General features: G+C 43.6%; 1 protein-coding gene and 1 pseudogene across 1 annotated transcript; both read right to left on the reverse strand.

Annotated features, from left to right (window-relative positions):
• Positions 1 to 348: 348 nt before the first annotated feature.
• Positions 349 to 3002, reverse strand: LOC148096669 (uncharacterized; annotated as a pseudogene).
• Positions 3003 to 14641: 11639 nt separating this feature from the next.
• On the reverse strand, positions 14642 to 16728 carry LOC148096670 (uncharacterized). Its single transcript, XM_087834918.1, has one exon. It carries the CDS (start codon positions 16524 to 16526, stop codon positions 15024 to 15026), a length of 1503 nt encoding a protein of 500 aa, XP_087691044.1. The 5' UTR covers positions 16527 to 16728; the 3' UTR covers positions 14642 to 15023.
• Positions 16729 to 17659: the final 931 nt, after the last annotated feature.

The following is a 17659-nucleotide window of genomic DNA, read 5'->3' on the forward strand; positions in this document are numbered from 1 at the left end:
ACTTTTACTTTTAATTCTTCTAAACGTGGTTCAGAAATCGCTTTAGCTTCTGCGTCCTCATCATCCTCGGCTCTAACATACCACGAGAAGAACCTTGCCAGTAGGTTTCCTTTTTTACAGAAGAGGTGATCTTCAAATATGGAAATGATCACCTCTAGGTACGGCTGACCTACGGCTAGCACAATGATCACGAGATCAGGGTTAATGTCCAGCCGCTTTGTGATGTCTTTAAAATTCACCTTTTCAAGTTTTTTTTAATCCCTTTTTGTGTGATTTTGAGAGGTTTTTGCTCAACTTGTGCCCACAGAGCTTTGAAGAGGCGCTGCTGAATCGTGTCAGATGGCATTTGTGTGACAATGAAAACATGCAAAATTCACATTATAATCTTTTTTGGATCTTTTTATTGATTAAAAATACATTTAGAGTGCCCTCATAAGTTGTGTATTAGATGACACAAAACAAAACCCCAATAATTTGACAATTCCCTCTGAGCAAGCACTAGGCGACGGTGGGGAGTAAAAACTTCCTTTTAACAGGGAGAAAACTTCGGCAGAACCAGGCTCAGTGAGGAACGGCCATCTGCCTCGACCGGTCAAGGGTTTTTAAAATGACTCGATTAGATGTTAAATAAATTGAAACTGAAAATACAACGTCCAGATGAACAAAATCTACTTTTAGGGACTTACTCAACAGTAACCAAGTATTTCTTGCCAGCGATCCATACAGCATGACCCGCAGAGAGAAAGAAGCTTGTCATGAAATATTCACTTTCCAATACAGTGATGGCATGATCCTTGAAAACCTTTACAATTATATCATCTGCATATTCATGGTCTAATTCCATGAATGTCAATATGACATCTGGCTCTTTCCATTTCTGTATTAAAGAGCTGTAAACAATATCACTGATGAGTATCACATTATCAACTTTGATTTTTTTAAGTCTAGGCCAGATTTTTATGAACAGCCGTTGGGTGATGGCATCAACTTTTTCAATACAGGAAAGTGAACTGGCATTTTTGATGATGCGCGTCACCACCTTCTTGATACAGGTTTCCACAGATAACCTGTAATTTTCAGCCTCTTCAGCATCACACATGGCTGGATTCTGCATAGTGTCGATCAGGTGATTTTTAATGATCTCGACCGTCAGTTTTCTCAACACTGGGTCCTCGTCGTTCAATAACATCAGTAAATGTTTTTCTTTACAGAATGTTTTCTGACGTAGCTCTTGGTAAATGGCCCTGTCGAGATCTTTCAGGGTTTTTTCATGGATGTGCAGATCTTTGACCTTGCTGTCAGACAACACGTGTTTTAACAGATACCTGTGGAGTTTTTTAGAAGGTTTGTAGTGCGATTTCTTTGCAGCCCATGTGAGCACAGCATCAATGAGTGCGCTCACACGTTGTTCTTCATCATCATCATAATCGCTGACACTAATGCCAGATGATGATTTTTTTCTCCAGTATTGGAAATATATTACTTTTAAATTCTTCTAAACGTGGTTCAGAAATCGCTTTAGCTTCTGCGTCCTCATCATCCTTGGCTCTAATGCACCACGAGAAGAACCTTGCCAGTAGGTTTCTATTTTTAGGGAAGAGGTGATCTTCAAATATGGAAATGATCACCTCTAGGTATGGCTGACCTACGGCTAGCGCAATGATCACGAGATCAGGGTTAATGTCCAGCCGCTTTGTGATTTCTTTAAAAATCACCTTTTCAAGTTTTTTTTTAACCCTGTTTATGTAACTTTTAGAGTTTCCTATTCAACTTGTGCCCACAGAGCCCTCCTGATCCGTTTCGACTGCCAACATATGGGTGAAAACTTTCCTCCTCCTCCCATCAACATGATAAAATGTCCACCTTGTGTGCCTCCGTCTGAGAGGTTTCCCATGGAGGAATCACTAAACACCACTAATTTGAGGGAGTTGCTTTCACCCAAGAACTGAAACCTCAGCGTAACCTCCTCCGATTTAAGTTTTCTGATCAGTTTGTGCAGTGCAGTGCATTGTCTGAATAGTAGCATGTTTTGTGCTTGATGCCAGGATGGAAATGTCACACGTGATGTCGGGTCTGCTCTGTCTTGCTACCCACAGTATCTGTCCAATCTTGGATTTTAACATGTCCATCTCTGTATCTGTTAAAGGAGCCTCCCGCTGTGGTGCCCTGGTGGGATCAATAGGAAAAGGCTGTAGGTTTTTTATGTACGCATCTTGTTGTAGTTGTATTTCATTCTGAAGAGAGTGAACCTCCATCCCAATGTAGTTGAAGCTGTTATGTTCTTCTCGTCCAACTTGAAAAACAGCTTTCAGTTTTGGGATGACTACTGCGGAGAACATGTCTGAAGCACCCCACATAAAGTCATCTACATGACATGCAAGTACTCCTGTCACTTTACAGAGATCATCTAGCCAGTAGAACACAGCCGGATCAACTTTTGACACTGTGCCCCCGAGCTTCTGCATGGTTTCTTTCACCTTGTTGTACCAGAATAGTGAAGCATCTGCCAGGCCATAAACACATTTGTTCAACTTCCATATAGTTCCTTTGCTCTGTGCTTCTTCAGGTGGTCGGATGTACACGTCTCGGGTTAAATCTTTACCTTGCAGAAAAGCTGCTTTAATGTCCATAGAGTTCAGTTTCCATTGATTTTGACATATTACTGCTATGACCATCTTCAGGGACTCGGAGGAACATGTTGGTGAGTCTTTGGAAAGTTCTTGCGTGTTTAGTTCTTCAAAGCCTCTTGCAACCAGTCTAGCTTTGGGTACAATGCCCCCTGGTGTTTCCTTGAGTGTGCATATCCACCTTGTTGATATACATTTCTGACCTTTATCTTTCTCCACTTCAAACACATTGTTTCTTTTCCAGTTGTCAAGTTCAGTTTGTTTGGCTTGTGAGAAGATGTCTTCCTTCACCACTAATATTTCATCTCTGTTTTTATCTGTGCATGACTTGGCATCTTCAGACAGTGTCACTTGAAGGTTGTTTACTTGCTCCATGTTGAGTTTGTAAATCAGGCAGCGGAGGCGACGCCTGGGTTCAACACTTTATTTCAGGTTTTACAGCGGCACTCCATCTTGTAACCTCTCTCTACTTTCTTCTTCTCCCCTCTTTCTTACCCAGCCTCATTAGCGGCACCCCTGGTCTGACAGGGTAACAGCATGTACTAATTTGCTTCCTTTATTATAGAACCTTGTAAACACAACATCTCCCCCTTTTCTCAAATAATACTCTCTCCCTTGCAGCACAACATGAATCATTCAACAGCCTGTTACTTTTGAGGCAATTAGTAACTTCAGAACAGTATTATATATATCCTGATAAAAGAACTGTAATGGCAAAGTAAACGTGCCCCGGATCAACCCTGAATCAAAAGGATCAAAAAAAACAACCATGTGCCTTCTTCTCAGCTTATCAGAAGTCACAGCTGGGATTAAAGATAGGTAATGAAACTCAAATGCACTTTCCATTCACAGTCATTTCTCACATCTACATATTTCTCCTTTCTTTTACCTCTGAACTATTTCATAACAAAGTCTTTTGTCCATCTTGGTGGTTGCCTGTCCCTCTGCAGGGTGGGACGTGTAGCTGTCTGTGCTGAGCTAATGTTTTCCGCCTCTGTATCAGCTCTTTGTGTGTGTTTTGAGTTCTCTGGGACAAGTGAGAGACGCGCTGCATTCCATCTTCTCCCATCGCTGAGGATGAAAGAACTCTCACCCGTCTGCTGCTGTACCTCCAGCGGCTTGGTGTACTGTGGCTCTCCTTTTCCCACATGGAATGGCTTTCGTACTCTCACTGAAGCACCCACAGTCACTTTAGTAGGTTTAGCACCTCTCTTTCTGTCTGTATAAAGTGCACTTCTTTTCTGTGTCAATGTCACTTTGGATCTGATGTGGTCATATTGTCCAGCATCCTTCGGTGGTGGCAGGATGTTGAGTTTAGTCCGCATGGCTCTTCCTCTGAGGAGCTGGAAAGGGGACTCACCAGTTGTAGCATGGGGAGTCGCTCGATAATTTTGAAGCAGTTCTGTAACCACAGTTTTCCATGGTCGCTGAGTAGCTTGTGCTGTCTGTATGGAGTCCTTCAGTACTCTATTAAAGCGCTCCACACATCCATTTGCTTGAGGATGATAGACGCTTGTCCTGATGTGTTTTATGCCCCTTTCAGCGAGAAACTCAGCAAAGGCAGCTGAGGTGAACTGCGGACCATTATCTGTTGTAATTTCATAAGGGTTTCCTTCACGGCAAAAATAGAAGTCAGGAATGCAATCACTGTCGCAGTTGAGGCGTTTGGTGTGAATGCAACTTCAGGCCACCTACTGAAATAGTCAACTAGTGTGATGGCAAACCTGCAGTCATAGGTTCCTTGTTCAAACGGACCAACAATGTCGACAGCAACATGTTGAAACGGACCCTCTGGGAATTTGATGGGTTGTAACGATGCAGGTGAAACAGCTGCTGTCTTGTCACATGATTGGCAGGTTGTGCATGTGGACAATATTTCGTGGACCAGCTCATCCATGTTTGGCCACCAATATAGATCTCTCAGGCGTTGTTTGGTTCGGACCATGCCTTGATGTCCTTCATGGGCTAGGTGCACTACTTTTCCTCGCAGAGATTTGGGAACGATCAGCCGTGTTCCTCTAAATATCAGCGGTGACTCTGCTGCCAGTTCATGTCGGACCAGGAAGTAGGGTTTGACATTATCTGGTAAGGATTTGCTTACTTTCGGCCAGCCCGAAAGAACGATCTGTCTTAGTTTTGTTAATTCAAGACAGTCTTCACATTCTGCTTTGAAGTCAGCCAGTGGAAGCGCTGTTAGCTGAGGAGAAATTTCAGCAATCTTTGTGATTAAGTCCTGTTCAGAGTCTTCACTTGTGTTTGTGGTATGCAGGGGAACATGGGACATACAGTCAGCTATAACATTTTGGCTTCCTGGACGGTACTCTAAGTCATACTGGAAACACATCAGTCTGGCTGACCAACGTGCTATCCTCATGCCAGCTCTGTTCATCCACTTAGTACTTAACAGGGTGGTGAGGGCCTGGTGATCAGTTCTCAGAGTAAATCTGCGTCCCCATATGTACGTCCTCCATCTTTCGACGGCCCATACGCAGGCGAGGGCTTCTTTTTCAATTGTTGAATACTTCCTCTCGGCTGGGGACAGGGTGCGGGAACCAAAAGCAACAACCCGTTCCTCATTGTCTGAGTTCATCTGGGTCAGAACAGCTCCAAGACCATAATCTGACGCATCAGTGGTGATGAACGTTGGCAGATTTGGGTTGAAGATTGCCAATGCTGGGCTTTTTAGTAGCATTTCCTTCAGTTTGTTGAAGCTTTCATTTGCTGTATCAGTCCATTGAAGTTCAGCCGTCTGACTTGTCCAAAGTAGCTCACGGAGTGGTTCAACCACAGTTGCATAGTTCGCTAAGAATTTGCTGAACCACGAAGTCAAGCCTAAGAAGGAACGAAGAGCAGCCATGTCCTTTGGTGCAGAGGCTTTGGCAATGGCAGTCAGGTGGTCTGGGCTAGGACTCAGGCCAACCTTGGAAATGACGTGTCCCAAGAACGGAATAGATGTCTGTCCAAATGAACTTTTGTTGAAGTTGATCTGCAGACCGACATCCTTCAGGCGTTGGAGGACAGCCTGCAACCGTTCATCATGCTCTTCTCTGGAATGTCCATACACTATTATGTCATCCAAGTAGTTCTGTACTCCTGTCTGGTCTTTTGGAAGGCGGAAGGGGCTGAAGCAAGTCCAAATGGGACTCGGGTAAACTGGAAGAGACCTTCATGGGTTATGAATGCTGTGAGGCTTCGGCTATCAGGGTGAAGAGGCAGTTGGTGATAAGCCGAACTTAAATCAATCTGGCTAAAATGTGTAGCCCCAGCCAGCTGTGCGAACAAATCCTCCATGTGAGGAAGAGGAAGAGTCCATGATCACACTCTTGTTAGGTTCACGCAGATCCACACAAAGTCTTAAGTCTCCCTTACTTTTTCTTCCAACCACTAGAGGACTCACCCATTCAGCTGCATCCACTGGTTCGATGATGCCTGCTTGGAGTAGACGTTTCAATTCAGCTGACACCTCCTCACGTATGCTGAGTGGTAGACACCGCAGTTTTTGGCGAACCGGCTGTACTGTCTTGTTTACTTGAACTTTGTGGATGAACCCTTTAACAGCTCCGAGATGATGGGAAGAAGAATGGTAAATGGCCTGCATTTATATAGCGCCTTACTAGTCCCTAAGGACCCCAAAGCGCTTTACATATCCAGTCATCCACCCATTCACACACACATTCACACACTGGTGATGGCAAGCTACATTGTAGCCACAGCCGCCCTGGGGCGCACTGACAGAGGCGAGGCTGCCGGACACTGGCGCCACCGGGCCCTCTGACCACCACCAGTAGGCAACGGGTGAAGTGTCTTGCCCAAGGACACAACGACCGAGACTGTCCAAGCCGGGGCTCGAACCGGCAACCTTCCGATTACAAGGCGAACTCCCAACTCTTCAGCCACGATCGCCCCAAGAAGAATCAATGTTATTCACCATGCATGTTTGTTTATTGGCTGGTGATCCTCTTGCAGGATCCTCTCCTTTGTTGATGACTTTTTCAGCAATGATATCAATGTTAAGTGCTTTAATTAAGTCCAACCCCAGCAAAGGTGATCCATCTTTAACTATGAAGAATGATCCTGGCACTTTTCTGTCATTGTTTGCAACCCTCACTGAAGCCTGCAGGCAGCCAATGACAGGCAAGTCACCTTTTGCATAAGTGACAAGCTTAACTTTCGGTTCAGTCAAAGCACAGGGTGCAAAATGTTCTTTGTAGATGGCTTCTGGAAGGATAGATACTGAAGCTCCTGTATCCACAATTAACTCCAGAACCTGAGAGTTTCCCTGTGGTGTTTCAATGTTCATTTTGCATGTAATCTTATCACATGCTGAGTCACCAGTTTGTGATCATCAACACATAAAACTGTAAACTCAGGAACAACTACTTCCCTGACCACTGCTACAGCTGATTTACAAACTCTGGCAAAGTGCCCTTTTTTGTTGCATTTATCACATTTTACTTTTGCTGCTGGACAGTTTTTATCATTAGCCAGGTGTTTCTCGGATCCACATCTGAAACAATGACGCTGTTGCTCTTTATCACTCGCCTTTTTGTGCCATTCTTTAGATGTAGGTCCCCAAGCTTGAGCTGGTCGCGCTCCTCTTTTTCCCCAAAGACGTGCATCCTTCACCTCCACAGCTTGTACCTCAGCAGTCTGGGCCGTGGGCACAGCAGAGAGGAGTGTAGCATTCTTGACCGCAGCCTCCACCTGACACGCAATAGTAACTGCCATGTCCAATGTAAGGTCCTCCTCCAGCAGCAATTTATCTTGTAACCTCTCTCTACTTTCTTCTTCCCCCCTCTTTCTTACCCAGCCTCATTAGCGGCACCCCTGGTCTGACAGGGTAACAGCATGTACTAATTTGCTTCCTTTATTATAGAACCTTGTAAACACAACACTCCACATTAATGGAACCCATGGACCCAGCTATTTCCTCTAGCTCACTGTATTCCACGTTGTACCACTTTCTGTTTTTCCCAGTGGCTTTTCCTGCTCGACTGATTATTTTTCCAGCATATGTTTGACCTGTTTCTTTGTCTGTGTATTTAATTATTTGTCCAACTTTAAGTTTTGATCCTTCTATGTCTGTGGTTGAGTGAGACAGTGTGGGATCTCTTTCTCCAGGTTGTATTGGATCAGAGGACTTGCTGTTTTCTGCAGTACCGAGCAGTTCATTTTCTGCACCGCCAAGTGGTTCACCATTAGTTGGTGCCATCTCCCCATTTTCATTTTCAAAATCGTGTTCCTCACCAAGCACTGCTGCTGGGGTCTTTAAAAGATTTTCATCTGTTTTACTCTGATTTTCCTCTTCAGTTTCTTCCATGTTCAATTGTGGTTCATCCACTTTTCTGAGCCTAGACTGGTGTACTCTGACATAGGTTCCTCCATGCCTGACAAATATTACTACACCATCTTGGCCAATGACCACCCCTGGACCTTTCCACTCATGACAGTCTGTCCTTTTATAATAGACTTTGTCCCCCGTTTCATATTTGTCATCAATAGATCGCAGCTGTTTGCGAAGGGCTCTTCGTATCCTCTCAGAGCATTCAGCCTCTGTAAAAGCTCGTCTCATGGCATGCAACATTGTAGTGTGCTGGGCTATCCATGTACTCATTTCAGTTTCCAAAGCTGGGGGTCTGTCAGTAAGGACTGAAGGCCGATTTGGGTTTTGTCCAAAGACAAGTTGGTAGGGACTGTAGCCATGTACATTGTGCATACAGTTCTTTGCCATCAAAGCCCAGTCCAGAGCAGTTTTCCAGTCACACTCATTGTCTCTCTTTACCTTCAGTAACATTTCAGTAAGGATTTGATTGTGCCTTTCAAGCAAGCCATTGCTCCATGGACTGTACCCTGCAGTGGTTTTAACCTCAATGTTAAATTTCTCCGCCATGTCTCTTATTTCTTCATTATTAAATTCACCGCCATTGTCACTGAATAGTCTGCGCGGTGGACCGTGAATGCTTATCCAGCAGTGGATAAAGTGCTTCACTATCTCCCTGGGTCTTTTTGTGGTGATGATACTTCCTGCACTGAATCTTGTGAAATGGTCAATGGCATGTAGATACCACAGTCCCGGCTCAAGCTCATGCAGGTCCACTGCAACAGTTTCATTGTATGTTGAAGCCATGGGTAAACCCACTGCAGGCTTATGTTTTGGTTTACCGTACCGGATGCATGTTTCACAGTTCTTTATAATATTCTTCAGGATTGTAATGCTTTCATCATCACTATTGCCTGAGCAAGACAGAAGTTTTTGCAGTCTGTCAACTGATGCATGTCCAAATTGTTTGTGTAGTTTAAGAAGGACTGTCTTTTTCTCCTTTGTTGTCATGTTTTCTGTCACAATGAGAATTTCATCTTCATCACTAGGTGTCTCACTTTTCTCTAGCTGGTTTTTATCAAGGTGGCTCTCATTTCTCAAGTTTACACAGTAGTGTCCAGAAGATGTCAGTTCAAGTTTTACAGGTTGATCAAACATTGTTGCTATGTCTTGAGCAATATCCAAGACTGCACTTGTTCTCTTTAATGAAGTCTTGCTTAAAAACATTGGTATATCTGCTGGAACAACTTCTGTTTCTATTTTGCATCTAGTTTGTCCTATTTTTGCTGGAATTATCACTTTCCTTGTGGATTGTACAATTTTTCCATCACCAAAGCGGAACGGCCTTGTGCTCTTTTATTTTTTGCAACTCTTTCTGAGGTAACTCACTTACATAATCTGCCAGCCATTTTTCTCCACACACAGTTTTTGTACAAGCAGTGTCAATTACAGCAGACCCCAAAGCTTCCATCATGAAGATTTGTGTATCAGAGGGTGATTCGTTTGAAAACAGAGTAATATTACATTCTTCAACATCACTCTTTGACCTCTCAGCTTTTGCTAACTTCACATGTTCTGTTTTGTTAGGGCAATCTTTTACCCAGTGATAAGTGCTTTGGCATACTGCACATCTTGTTCTCCTCCCATACTTGTCAAGTGGATTAGTCCCTGCAGCTATTCTTTGGGGTTGCTCTGAGTTTGAACTACGTTCACGCTTGCCTGTGTACTTTGTGAAGTAAGCAGAATCGCCCTCTTGTAGCGAAGAGACGTTATCGCCGAAAATCCTTTTCAAGGCTGATTTCATGTTATCAAAAGAGATGGTGGAACAAGCGGTAAGTGCTAGCTGTTTGTCTTTAGTATTTAGCCCCGCGGTGTCCAGCAGCTTAAATGCTAACACTGCATTTGGTAATTCCATTTTGAACTTACGTATCTTGTTGTACCGTCGTTCAAATTCGATAATGTAATCCACCATCGACGTGCCACTTTGTCTGTTGATCCGATCAAATTCCGTGTAAGCTTCGTACTGTCGATCTTTTTCTTCTTTTAAAAACACGGAGTCCATTTTGGTTAGAAGAACATTCATCCCCGTATCCGTGTTGAGGTCGTGGGCTGCAATTTCCAGTGCGCTTTCCCTCGCTCTTCCCGATAGCGACAAAGTAATCGCTAGAGCCTGCTTTTTTTTGTCCAAGTCTGTAACGAGTCTCCAGATTTCAATTTCATTTTTCCAACTTTCATAAGACGTCTTCTCATCGAACGATGGTGGCACTTTGTAATTCCCAGCAGCAACCATCCTCTGCTACCAATGTTAGTTCAATAATCACATGACTGATATTACCTCCAATTTTAATGGTTGCCTTCTTTCGTTCCTCCACACAAGAAAAAACTGACCCTCCAAAAACTCCTACTTCCCCTTCCCGCCTGCACGTAGCCATGCCCCCCTTCACTGGACACTTGCGCAGTGGGACAGATACATCTTAACACTCAACACTAATCAAGTATTCTCTGCCTGCGATCCATACAGCATGACCCGCAGAGAGAAAGAAGGTTGTCATGAAATATTCACTTTCCAATACAGTGATGGCATGCTCCTTGAAAACCTTTACAATTATATCATCTGCATATTCATGGTCTAATTCCATGAATGTCAGTATGACATCTGGCTCTTTCCATTTCTGTATTAAAGAGCTGTAAACCATATCACTGATGAGTATCACATTATCAACTTTGATTTTTTTAAGTCTAGGCCAGATTTTTATGAACAGCCGTTGGGTGATGGCATCAACTTTTTCAGTACAGAAAGGTGAACTGGCATTTTCAATGACACGCGTTACCACCTTCTTGACACAGGTTTCCACAGATAACCTGTAATTTTCAGCCTCTTCAGCATCACACAGGGCTGGATTCTGCATAGTGTCGATCAGGTGATTTTTAATGATATCGACCGTCAGTTTTCTCAACACTGGGTCCTCGTCGTTCAATAACATCAGTAAATGTTTTTCTTTACAGAATGTTTTCTGACGTAGCTCTTTGTAAATGGCCTTGTCGAGATCTTTCAGTTTTTTTCATGTATGTGCAGATCTTTGATCGTGTTGTCAGACAACACGTGTTTTAACAGATACCTGTGGAGTTTTTTAGAAGGTTTGTAGTGCGAATTCTTTGCAGCCCGTATGAGCACAGCATCAGTGAGTGTGCTCACACATTGTTCTTCATCATCATCATAATCGCTGACACTAATGCCAGATGATGATTTTTTCTCCAGTATTGGAAATATATTACCTTTAAATTCTTCTAAACGAGAAGAACCTTGCCAGTAGGTTTCTTTTTTTACGGAAGAGGTGATCTTCAAATATGGAAATGATCACCTCTAGGTACTGTTTTTACATTGAATGACCTTGGAGCCACTTCTTCGAGAACGGTAGCCTTGGTATTCCAACCATTTTGGTCCTCAACCCTGACTGTGTCCTCAACTGCTAATGGTCGAAGTTGCTTAGCCCTTCTGTCATAAAATGACTTTTGCTTCATCTTTAAGTGTCCAAACCTCTGACATACTTTTGAATGCGTTGTGGGCTTGATGCAGCTTGGCAGTGTGGTGCGCAGCTTTCTGTTCATCAGTAGCTCAGCAGGCGATAAACCACACTCAACTGGTGATGCTCTGTAACTGAGTAAGGCAAGGTATGGATCTGAGTCACTATCAGCGGCTTTCTTTAATAGCTGTTTGAGAATGTGAACTCCTTTCTCTGCCTTACCATTTGACTGTGGATACAGAGGGCTGGATGTCACATGCTTGAAGTCATACTGCTCTGCAAACTTCTGCCACTCCTTGCTGCTGAAACATGGCCCATTGTCACTCATCACTATGTACGGGATACCATGTCTGGCAAAAATGGATTTTACATGTGTTATGACACATGCCGATGACAAGTTTGAAAGCAGTGCCATTTCAGGAAAGTTAGAGTGGTAGTCAATGACCACTAAATAGTCTTTGCCTTTAACATGAAATAAATCCATCCCTACTTTGTACCATGGTGCTGTTGGTGTTTCATCAACAACCATAGATTCTTTGGTCTGTTTGTTGCAGTACTTTTGACATGTCTCACACCTTCTTATCATGTTCTCAATGTCTTTGTTCATCCCAGGCCAAAAAACTGTCTCTCTAGCCCTTCTTTTGCACTTCTCAATTCCGAGATGCCCTTCATGTATTCTGGTAAGCATCTCTGACCTCATTTTCTGTGGAATGACGATTTTGTCTTGTTTCAATAGCATGTCCCTGACTACACTCAGTTCCCCTCTAATGTGGTAGAAGAGTGGACACGAACCAACAGACCAACCATTTGACATGCTTTTCATAACATGTTGCAGTTCTATGTCTTGTGCAGTCTCATCAGCTATTTGCTTAGATTTCATGTCTGACACAGGCAGTGCGGTAAAGACCGTGTTTATGTGAGTTTGAATGTCTTCCTCTGTTGTACTCACCATGCCCCCTGTGGGTGCTCTTGAGAGCGCATCAAGTGTTTTCCTGGTGTGTAAACTAGCTGACAGTCATATCTCTGCATTCTCATCATCAGACGCTGAATTCTGGGCATCATTTCATTTAGGTTCTTCTTGATGACGGACACTAGTGGGCGATGATCTGTTTCTGCAGTGAAAGAGGGTAAGCCATAGACAAAGCTGTGAAACCTATCTAGGCCAAAAACCAATCCCAAGCATTCCTTCTCAATTTGAGCGTAGCGACACTCACTCTCCGTCATGGACCTGGATGCGTAGGCTATAGGTTTCCAGTGCTCACCTTCAGCTTGCAGAAGTACTGCACCAATTCCATCTTTTGAGGCATCAGTTGACAGTTTGATCCTCTTTGAGGAGTCATAGAATGCCAATACAGGTGCAGTCGTCAGCGTTCTTTTGAGATGTGCCCACTCACTTTCATGGTTGGCTGTCCACTCGAACTCGTGCTCTTTATGGAGGAGTTCACGAATACAGGATGTGTTTGCTGCCAGGTTAGGAATGAATTTGCCGATGAAGTTCACCATTCCCATTATGCGTAGCACTCCTGTCTTGTCAGTGGGTCTTGGCATGTCCGGTATTGCCTTGACTTTATCTTGGTCCGGCTGAACACCTTGTGCAGAGAGCTTGTCTCCAAGAAACACAATTTCTTGCACTCCGAACTGGCATTTGCTCTTAATGATAATAATAATGGATTGGATTTATACAGCGCTTTTCAAGGCACCCAAAGCGCTTTACAATGCCACTATTCATTCACTCTCACATTCACACACTGGTGGAGGCAGCTACAGTTGTAGCCACAGCTGCCCTGGGGCAGACTGACAGAAGCGAGGCTGCCATATCGCGCCATCGGCCCCTCTGGCTACCACCAGTAGGCAGTAGGTAGGTGAAGTGTCTTGCCCAAGGACACAACGACCAGGACAGAGAGCCCGGGAATCGAACCGGCGACCTTCCGGTTACAGATACGCTTCCCACCCCCCTGAGTCGCCCATCTCTTGTTGAGCTTAAGTCCATACTTTCGTACTCGCTCAAACACTCTAATTAGTCGTTCATTGTGCTCTTGCATTGTCGAGCCCCAGATGATTATGCCATCCACATAAACTCGCACACCTTCCAGTCCTTCTATTATGTGCTCCATTGCCCTGTGGAATATTTCAGATGCAGATATTATTCCAAAAGGTAGTGTCAGGAAGCAGTATCTGCCAAATGGTGTGTTAAAGGTGCAGTATTTGGTGCTGCTTTCATCCAGCTTTAACTGCCGGAAACCTTGTGAAGTATCAAGTTTCGTGAAGTACCTGGCACCCGCCATTTCACAGGTAATCTCCTCCCTCTTAGGTATTTGGTAATGCTCCCGTTTGTTTTCGTTTAGATCCTTCGGATCCATGCATATTCTCAGGTCACCACTCTTTTTCTTTACACACACCATGGAGTTGACCCAGTCGGTTGGCTCTTCAACCTTTCTTATCACTCCCAGGGCTGTCATTCTGTCCAATTCCTTCTTCAACTTATCTTTCAGTGGCACAGGAACTCTTCTGGCAGCATGCACAACTGGCTTTGCATTTTCCTTCAGTGCGATTTTGTATGTGAAGGGTAAGGTGCCCAGTCCTTTAAAAACATCTGCAAAGCTCTGAACTATGTTGCCTACAGAGTCAGGTGGTGAGTCCACATCTGTGTTGATGTAATACACGCATCTCACCAATCCAAGATCTTCACAGGCTTTGTCACCAAGCAGTGACTCATGTGCTTCAGCAACGACAGAGAAGCATAGGTGGTGCACCTTATCCTTTACAGTCACTTTTAGTCTGCATGTGCCAAAACTCTCAATCTCCTGTCCATTGTAGTCTTTCAGGGCCAATTTTGCTTTTTGTATTTTGGGCTTTTCTTTCATTTCTTTGATGTCAGATGAACTGATCAGATTTGCTTTAGCACCAGTGTCTAGTTTCAATGTGACAAGCGTCCCATTAATCGCCAGTGGCACTGTCCATTTGTCTTCCACTACGGCATTTATCTCTGTGTCTGGCTCAGTTTCACAGTTGACCAGACCAACAAAAAATGTGTGGCTGAGATCAGCATCTTCAACTGTGTTTATTGGTCGTTTTGTCTTGTTCTCTTTACCTTTCGAGAAGCATCGCTTGGCAAAGTGGTTCTTTCCGTGGCAGGCGGAGCATATTTTACCATAAGCTGGACACTTTTTGGGCATGTGCTTCAGGCCACAGCGCTTGCAATCCAACATCCTGCTGTCAGATCGTGGTAGTATGCGTTTCCCTCTCTGACTGGAAACTGCTCCCACAGTAGCGCTGTCACCAATGGCAATTGCACCCGTTTCACTGAAAGTCTTAACATGCTGCTGTGACAACTCACATGCTTGACAAATCCGTATGGCTCCCTCTAGCGTCAGGTCGGTTTCTCTCAGCAGCCGTTCCCTGACTTTTCTGTCCACCACGCCAAAAACTATTCTGGTCGCGGATCATCGAGTCACGTAGCGGTCAAGGGTTTTTAAAATGACTCGATTAGATGTTAAATAAATTGAAACTGAAAATACAATGTCCAGATGAACAAAATCTACTTTTAGGGACTTATATAACAGTAACCAAGTATTTTCTGCCTGCGAACAATACAGTATGACCCGCAGAGAGAAAGAAGCTTGTCATGAAATATTCACCTTCCGATACAGTGATGGCATGTTCCCTGAAAACCTTTACAATTATATCATCTGCATATTCATGGTCTAATTCCATGAATGTCAGTATGACATCTGGCTCTTTCCATTTCTGTAATAAAGAGCTGTAAACCATATCACTGATGAGTATCACATTATCAACTTTGATTTTTTTAAGTCTAGGCCAGATTTTTATGAACAGCCGTTGGGTGATGGCATCAACTTTTTCAGTACAGGAAGGTGAACTGGCATTTTTGATGACACGCGTCACCACCTTCTTGATACAGGTTTCCACAGATAACCTGTAATTTTCAGCCTCTTCAGCATCACACAGGGCTGGATTCTGCATAGTGTCGATCAGATGATTTTTAATTATATCGACCGTCAGTTTTCTCAACACTGGGTCCTCGTCGTTCAATAACATCAGTAAATGTTTTTCTTTACAGAATGTTTTCTGACGTAGCTCTTTGTAAATGGCCCTGTCGAGATCTTTCAGTTTTTTTTTATGGATGTGCAGATCTTTGACCTTGCTGTCAGACAACACGTGTTTTAACAGATACCTGTGGAGTTTCTTAGAAGGTTTGTAGTGCGAATTCTTTGCAGCCCGTGTGAGCACAGCATCAATGAGTGCGCTCACACGTTGTTCTTCATCATCATCATAATCGCTGACACTAATGCCAGATGATGATTTTTTCTCCAGTATTGGAAATATATTACTTTTAAATTCTTCTAAAAGTGTTTCAGAAATGGCTGTAGTTTGTTCGTCCTCATCATCCTCGGCTCTAAACCACGAGAAGAACCTTGCCAATAGGTTTCTTTTTTTACGGAAGAGGTGATCTTCAAATATGGAAATGATCACCTCTAGGTACGGCTGACCTGCGGCTAGCGCAATGATCACGAGATCAGGGTTAATGTCCAGCCGCTTTGTGATGTCTTTAAAAATCACCTTTTCAAGTTTTTTAATCCCCCTTTGTGTGATTTTGAGAGGTTTTTGCTCAACTTGTGCCCACAGAGCTGTGAAGAGGCGCTGCTGGATCGTGTCAGATGGCGACACCTTTGCCTCTTTGGAGGCACGTGTAATAACAGCATTTATTAGCTCTTTAACGAGCAGCTGTTCTTCTGACACTGGAGGATCCACGAGATCAACTGACTCTGGATCCCCCGGATTCTGTTGCTGGTTGCGTGACTGAAGGCAGCACACACAGTGCTTCATTTTCCCCTCGTCGCTCTGTAAAATGTTTACCCCAGGGACGACACCACATTTAGACTCTTCAATCTTTGCCTCGACTTCAGTGGCGCAGATTTGAATCTCCTCGGTTGTTTCAATGGCAGAATTCATATTTTCAAATGATATAACTTTTTTACAATCTGGACTTGATTCTGTATTTTGTGTAAATTGCTGAGTTTGTGTCTTAGACATTAATGCCTCTTACTAAACTTACCTTGTAACTAACGCTGTTTAAACGGTTGTACTTAAGGCTTTTACCAAGGTGATGTCACACAAGACATGAAAGGATCAAAGGGATTCTAGTGCTAAGCCCCGCCCACATCCGAAATGACGGCGACGTGACGTTACCCTAGCAACCGCTATACAATGGCGATCCTCAGTTGTTGGGATTACGTGAAACTTCTTTGGATGTCAGACATGTAGCCTGCTGGTCCACTGCTTTAACCCACAGCAAATATTGTTAAAATCCTTCGTTTAAAGTTAGAATGTCAAGCGACCCCCCCTCCGACCCTCACCCACTGTGTTGTTGTCGGGTTTACCGTGACGGCTGGTAAACTATGCTAATTTAAATGTTTAGGTAGTTTCACTCATTCACCTGCAGACACAGGCGGCTATCAGAATGGTCACACGTCTTCTTAGAGGACGTTACAGGTGAACACGCGCGGTGAGTTACAGCCAGCGAGGAGTCACGCAGTTTTTGCGTGCATGTCTGTGCTCGTGAACATTTTTGAGCAGAAACACTTGTTATTAAATTATGCACTTACACTCAGAGTTAGAAATGAAATATTTGTATTAGAGGGAAGGAGTATAACAAACTATAAATTAAGCTAATTTGCACGTTTTATTCTGCTTTTCTCATCAAAAAATGATAATGTACGAAAAATATCCAAATATTAACAGAAAAAAGTGAAACCAAACTGTCTCACCACCCCTATCTAAAATGAATATTTAATATCATATATAAACACATACACTTGTGCTAACAATTCAAGAAACATTTGGAATATTTTATATCCCTCCCCTCTTTTTCCTTTTTTCCAGGTCCTTGTAGTACTTTGTGGTCTTAGGAGCTTGAAAGAGGATGACTGGACTTCTTTAAGTTGTTTGAATACACAGGAAACAGACATTAGCAATAGAAAAACAGAATGACAAACATAACAGCCTTTACTTATGTAGCAGTTTGTCAGAGAAACTCAAGAGAATTTTCTCCAAGAACAACATCCCAGTGCACTTCAGACTCAGCCACACCCTCATACAACAGCTGGTTCATCCCAAGGACAAAACTCCCAAACACGAGCTAAACGACACGGGGTATGCCGTGCAGT

The sequence above is a fragment of the Neolamprologus brichardi genome, chromosome 22 (assembly GCF_056152115.1).
Source record: "Neolamprologus brichardi isolate AB-2024 chromosome 22, ASM5615211v1, whole genome shotgun sequence".
NCBI lineage: Eukaryota > Metazoa > Chordata > Actinopteri > Cichliformes > Cichlidae > Neolamprologus > Neolamprologus brichardi.

Coding starts and splice junctions, on each gene's coding strand:
- LOC148096670 (XM_087834918.1), bottom strand. CDS start 16,526: ATGTCTAAGACACAAACTCAGCAATTTACACAAAATACAGAATCAAGT.